This window comes from Cynoglossus semilaevis, chromosome 14 (assembly GCF_000523025.1).
Source record: "Cynoglossus semilaevis isolate Cse_v1.0 chromosome 14, Cse_v1.0, whole genome shotgun sequence".
Taxonomy (NCBI): Eukaryota; Metazoa; Chordata; class Actinopteri; order Pleuronectiformes; family Cynoglossidae; genus Cynoglossus; species Cynoglossus semilaevis.
In genome coordinates this window covers 4,302,153-4,309,244 of record NC_024320.1, presented here as the reverse complement: position 1 = coordinate 4,309,244, position 7,092 = coordinate 4,302,153, and the positions used below count along the sequence as shown (strand labels likewise).

At 37.8% G+C, this 7,092-nt stretch overlaps 1 protein-coding gene across 1 annotated transcript in view; it reads left to right on the top strand.

Moving 5' to 3' along the window:
• The window catches only part of LOC103389261 (calcitonin gene-related peptide type 1 receptor-like), an 8,586-nt gene extending 6,118 nt beyond the window's left edge, over nt 1–2,468 (top strand). Inside the window, 3 exon segments of the mRNA XM_025062488.1 lie at nt 1–67; nt 170–211; nt 630–2,468. The exon segment at nt 1–67 is cut by the window's left edge and continues 44 nt beyond it. Coding sequence (XP_024918256.1) covers nt 1–67; nt 170–211; nt 630–782 — 262 coding nt within the window. The 3' untranslated portion in view covers nt 783–2,468.
• Nucleotides 2,469–7,092: the final 4,624 nt, after the last annotated feature.

The following is a 7,092-nucleotide window of genomic DNA, read 5'->3' as shown; positions in this document are numbered from 1 at the left end:
CAAGCCTCAGGATCAGTGGGTCAATGAGATCTACATGTACATCATGGAGATCCTTATGCATTACCAGGTCAATGCAATGAAAACTATTTTGATCATGACGCTCAGCTGCACCTTCTGTTTCTCCCCTTTGCACAATTTCTCAACAATGTCTTTTCTCTTACTCTCTCAGGGTTTTTTGGTTTCAACAATATTCTGCTTCTTCAATGGAGAGGTGAGCTGAAACTCTTACTCAGCAGAGCAACAGCTGTGTATTTCTGGCTGATGATTTCCAATTCATTTACAGTATAGGATGTTTAACATCACACATCTCTGGTGAATGTTTCAGTATTTTTGGTACTATGTTGGTTTTTTGTTTGCTAACTTGCTTCTTTTAACTACTGAAATTATATTGTTATCTTTTGATGTTTTGGTTTATTATTATTTTATTATTTCAATTTTTTTATTATTATTATAAGGCTATATTTTGTTTCTCTAGCTTGTTTTTTTTTCTTTTTACAAAGTACTATTAGATATTGGCCCAAATATTTCAAATAATTTTTATCCTTTTGAAAAACACTCTCAGCTGGTTTAAGTTAGGAAAGAAACGTTAAGTTTTTAAGATTTCTAAATCTTTTAACTTTGCCATGTAGGTCCAGAGTGTGCTGAGGCGACACTGGAATCAGCAGCGGATGCAGTTTGCTGGCACGTTCGCCAACGCCGACTTCTTCCGCTCGGCCTCCTATGTGGCATCTTCTCTATATAGCATCGAGAGCCACACCGAGCACATGAACAGCAAGAGCTAGTCGGATATATTCAGATCAGACAGCGATTTCGTCTAAAGTATTAGTTTTTTTTTCTCTTAAGATGCTTGAAAGATTTTATTTTTTGGAATTATGCCACCGTTCCTGAAGACTTTCATGAAGACTGTTCTATGTGCAGAGGAAGAAGCCACACATTTAATCCAATTATTTCCTTTTTCCGTCCAACATATTAATGGAACAGCAAAAGACTGCTGGAGCTCTCGTGGTCATAGTGAGTGAACGTCAACATACGGTGTCAAAAAGACAAGTTTTCCCTGAACAATCCAATGGAAAGTCAACGCAGCGGGAACAGACAGATACCAAAAAAATGCTTTTGGCCAGACAGCAGTGGGTGGAGTCAGAGGAACAGTTGGTGACGACAACAAAGATGAATAATATAAGAACACAGTGGTGAGAAATAAAGACTAAGCTTACTACACTTGACAGTCAGTTCTGCTTTGGACACTGTTGAGGTGACAGCCTCTTTGAAATGGTGAAACTGTGCCTGGCTTCTAAGCTTGGCTTGAACTCATTTGCAAAAACTACTGTACTTTGGTGGTTTCAGATATTTAGAGATAACTACTTTAATTAATGATGGAGGTGAGTGCATTTGACTGTTCAGTTATGGGGATAAAATATGATAAAACAGAATGTGAACCACTAAATTACTATTGCTAATATGTGAAATTCCCAACGATTTCAGAAAAAGGTTGAGCAGGAACTGATGAAATGCTAAGACTAACACAGCTACATTCTGGTGATACCTCGGTTTTGGTACATACAGTAGACAAAGACAAGACTTCCCATCAATGTTTTTACACTTTCTATAAATTCAAATATCAACTCTACAATCTGTAGTTCTATATATGCACAAGAGGTTCATATTTTGGATGGAAACCCAAGTTGGCCAACTTGGAAACTTGGAAACCCAAGTTGGCTACTGGATACGTAACTATTAAATGCATCAAAAACCAGTTGTTTGAGTTAAAAACAAGATGGATGCCTTCAAAAAATGTATTGTCGTACTAGCTAGATGGCTAGCTGCACTCTGAAGCTGCCAATACGATAGCTATGTTTGTAGGACTTGTTTAATACACAAAAATGACAGATTTGCTACAATTAAATTACAAACCACAGCCACTACTGACACTAACACTATATATAGTATTGAGCATTCTGTTTAGTTTTTTTAATAATTGCTAGACGTTGGATTTAAAAGATCTGTCGTTTGTAAAATAAAATAAAAAGTTGTTATTCTAGCCAATGGAACTGAGAAAATATTTTTTCTTTTTTTCTTTTTTTATTAATGTAAAGATCTACAGGTCTGATTTCCAATGGTCTAGTGTCCAGAATGTGAACAACAAACTATGAAAAGAAACAAAACATGGATCTATTTCTAGATCATGCTCAAACCTGACGGTCACTTTTGGTCAAGTTAGGCTGAGATATGACCGGCAGCCACATGGCCAGATATTGGCCAATAAAAACCTGTGACATAGGTGGACCAAACTATTTATTTGCAACAGTAGTTAATATGCCTGTGTTGTTTATAGTACATGAATCTGTGGTTTACTTTAGCAGAAATAGCAACCAGACCCTGATGATGAACACAGTGTTTCTGTATATATACATGTGCATCACTTTAATGATGCCCTTATGATGTAAATAAATAAGAAAAAACATTTTAAATGGAAGGGTTTTTTTTGAGTTAATAATATATTTTTGTTGTGATATGTCTTTCATGTAAAACTCTTAAATCGTCTTATATGAGTTTTACACTCAGTAGGTTTCCCTTTTCACCAAGACAAAGGGAAGAAAATATATTTTCCTTTGCACCACATTTAATTAAGGGTGGGATTTCCTTTGTCTGACTTGAAAAAAATGTTTCCCACAGAAATGAATATTGTTTCCAGACAAAGCAGGGTGTGTTGGGTGTCTGTTCCTCATCCAAAAGCCTATGTATGTAAGCAGGTACAGTGAGGAAGTCCCAGAGGAAAAGTCTAGAATCTGTACATCATCTGTTGAGCTCAAAGCAAAAAAAGAAAACACGTTACTCATTACATGGTCTTTTGGTGTGTCTGTCTTGATCAGAAACATGTGTGCGTTGACCGCAGCACGTAGCATTTACGAGCTCTTCCACGCCTGTCGTAGCTGTGACATCAGTCCTCCTTTGACTCGTCTGTGTGTCTGTGGTGTTAGACGTAGCCTGGAGCATTATCAGCTCAGTGACTGGGAAAAACTTCCATCCTGTGTTACCTTGCCAGAAATGGCAGAGCTGAAGCCATGCTGTTAGTTTGTATCCTGTTGTACTGTGTCTGTTTCTTAGGAGAAGGTAGTCAAGGCCCGTACCACATGAACCTACATGGGCCACATCCCACATATGACACGTACTGTACGACTATTTTACATACAGGAATGGACTCTGGGGTCTTAAGTGACCCACGTTGGGTGTCATCAGGTGTTCTTAATTTGAGCCTTTTTTGGGCCAGACAAATTTTCCTCCATACCAGATGTGGGTCACTGAAGGCCTACTATATTATTGCTCTATTTCTAGGTTTAGTGATACATTTCCATATTTGTACCATAGAAACTCACCTACGCTGAAGATTTGTCTGGGCCCAGTGTCAAGTCAGAAAACCTATTTCACTTTTCAGCCATTGCACCTACAAAAAAAGGAAAAAAATCCAAAATTTAATTTGGTTTTTTGGGTCTGGTCTACCCTCACCCCTCAAGGCCACTCTGGGTTGAAGTTTATTTTAACACAATATATGCATCACATGCTGATTTCAGGTTCGTGACCACCATTTGAGAATACATTTCTGGGTCACTTACTAATAGATGCTAAAGGCCTGTATCCAAAATACAAAAGTCAAGTTAAATACACTGTGTACATTATTGGAATGGGAACAATGGAAATGGATTTAAACAGGGTACATGTAGTATCCTGTGGGCCTAAGCCAAAGGTAAACTGATGTCACATTTAAAAAGATAAATTGTGTAGGCCAGAGGTCCTCAACCCCTGGTCTCGGTACCGGTCCATAGATCATTTGGTACCGCGCTGCAGTGAGACACAGTGAAAAAATGTACTTCAGTTTTACTAATTTACTTTATTCAAAATGAATCCAGTCATATCACTTTACTTTAGTCATTCAAAGATAATCTGTCAATGTTTCAAAACAACAGGTCATTCACACTCTGACATTAACAGAAAAAAGTCTAAAAAATGTTTTAATTTGAAAATGTAATGATCCCTCAGCGAAGGATTACCAGTATTAACAGTTGATACTGGCCGATCGGTCCTTGGTACAAAAAAGGTTGGGGACCCCTGGTGTAAGCCAATGTGCCTTGCGTCCCACATGCAAACACAGACTAGGACATACATGAGAACAATCTAAGCCAGGATTATTTTGTTAAGCTATCATAATAGTTAGAGAAAAAACCCACCTCCGCTTATTTACCTCAGTGGAAATCAGAGCTGTGGATGCATTGCCTGCTTCCTGTTTCTAAGAATACATGGCCATTGAACTCTTGGTCCGTCAGCCCTTGTGGGCTGGTAGCAAACACTTCCTCAGTATCACATCTAATGCTTGTTTACAGCCCCAGCTTCCGCATGCCTCCCCTGAAAATTAAAGGCTTTAGCCGATGTGTTTGTTAGGCGAATGCTGCGTTGGTAGAGCCTGTGTGGTTTTGTCAAGGACATTTCCACAGGATGTGGACCCACACACACACGTGTGCTAATGCCCCACACTCAGGGTTTCTAATGGAGCCGAGCATGTGTGACTGTGGGACTGAAGCTGTAGGAAACCAAGTCAACATCTGCTCCACATGATCACATCCAGCTTTGGGTTTGGCACAGTGACATTTTTTTTAGTTTAGTTTTCCCCTTAGAGTGAAAAACAGAACAATAAATAAAACATTTTTTTACAGCTAGTTACTCTTAAATTTGCAGTAAATAGTATAATTTGTGATTTGTAAATGTTACAAATACATTTATTTTAAATAATTAACTAATCATTGTTAATGATGTGAACTGAAAAAAAAAATTTGTTCACAAGCCATTCAAATGTATTTGCACACTGGAGCCAGCACTGTATGTACATCATAAAACATCTACTACAGTCCTATGTGGCCCACAAGTATTTATTATCTTTTAACAACAGCTGTTTTGCACATTTGCTTGATTTCTCACAGTGGGATTTTATCAAAAAAACTCTTGATTATTTTTGTCACAACTTAGTTTCAATGATCTGGCCTTTATTTTTTTTGTCATTTCTCTTTGGTTATTGACTGATTTGTGACTCCTTTAGTGAATCTTAGCTGTTTATTCTTGTCTAATTAACGTTATTGCATGAATATTTTAGAAGGGTTTAGTTCAGTGGTTCTCAAAGTGTGGTACGCATAGGAAAATTAATATTTTCACATTTTCACTTGAATAAATCTGAAACGAAGGTGTCCTTGGGTGACAGAAAGGCGCCTATGAAATAAAATGTATTATTATTATTATAACCATGTACAATTAATACAACATTTAAACATAAACATCTGTCTAAACATCTCTCCTGTGGTGGAGGCTAACAGTGAAGGCCTCTGCTGCTGTATTCTAATGTTGGTCATCATGGTGCTACTCACAGAGATCAGGGTTTTCTCAGGTGGAGCAGAGGATAAAATGTTCTCACCCCCGTAACATGTCATTTATATTTATTGGGAGTAATTGTTTTGCCCGTATTTGTTTTTATAGGCATATTTTGAGACATTTGTTCATGTTTTAGTGACCTTTTGACCTACAGTACCTTTTTACCTAACTGTAACTTTTTCACTGTATTTTCTGTGTATTGGTAATTTATTTTTTTATTTAATTATTTTGTCTTTCTTCTAGATTTGTATTTTTTGCTTAGTTTTAACAATTCCTAGGGTGTACCTGACCTGACCTGTCCGCTTGTATTTTTTAGCATGGATACTTAAAGTTATTTTTGGAGGTATTTTCAGTTATTGTTTTTAGCTAGCATCTTATTAAGGTTAAACCTTTCTGCTACTGTCAACAGACAGAAAACAGGTATGCAGGTATAACAAGCAAATATAAAATGCCAACCAGACAAAAAACACTGACATAACATGTAAGACTCTATGGCAGCATTTGAAGGTAAACTTATGACAATTAAACCACCAAAGAGGGCGCTGTGACAAGGAATTGAACAGGGAAACAACTGTAAAACAAAGAACATAACTGACGTGGAGAGAGTAGACGGAGCAGATTAACAGGTAAAATCATTCAAACAGGTGAAACAAACAAGAGAGAGGCAGGAGTTCACAGGGAGTCTGGAGGTGAAACGTGTGATGTTTTTTTTTTTTTTTCATTTTTTCACACCGTATAGGGTAAAGGCTCTGCACAAGATGTGATGCCCTTTCCCCCACTCCAACAACAGGGGAGGAAGGTATGATTGGAATGCAGTCAAGGTCAGATTTTTATGAGCTGGATTCGGGAGATAGATGACATCATGTGGTTTATGTTCGCCTTACGGTAATTTTTAGAAAAACAAAATCCCAGTTTAATCATTCTAAATTAACCCCTTCACTGTCAGATATTATTATTATCTGGTAAATCTGAAACAGTAAAAGTAAACATAGACTAGTATATATATATATATACCATATTCAGACATGTTAATGCTCAGGGAATATGTTTCTGTTAAACAGAATTTACACTCAGACTAAAAGGGTTTTACCCACATACATAGAGTACACAAAAGCACACTGACAGACATCTGGGCCGGAGTGTGATCTGACCACTGGTGTAAAGATGTGTCACTCTGGAGAACAATGGAATGAAGGACTGGTTGGCTGTATGCTGCCGGGTGTGGAGGATGCACTAAAGAAGAGCTGGGTGCTTGGGCGTATGTACATCATGTATGTGTGTGACCTGGGGTCTGGGCCCTGGGCCTGGGTGGGAGCCACAGGAAGCACTGCTGCTCACAGCTCCAGCCCAGTTGGGGAGTCATAGAGCCTTCAGAGCAGCGGCTGGTGTTTTATGCTGTGATGTCAGGCTCAAATATGGTACCTAAAGTTTATATAGAGAGGTCTCTGTTCTAATGTGTTGTTCTTACTAGTGATGTTCGATACCACCAATTTCCCTTCCGATCCGATACCGAGTAAAATTCAGGCTGGTATCGCCGATACCGATATCGATACCGATATTTTATCATTTGTCTTTTAAATAATAAAAAAAAAAAAAGTGTATTTCAAATCATAGCTTCTTTAAGAATCCAAGGCAGAGTTTTTTATTTATTTATTTTAAACTCTGGAGTGTACTGAGGTA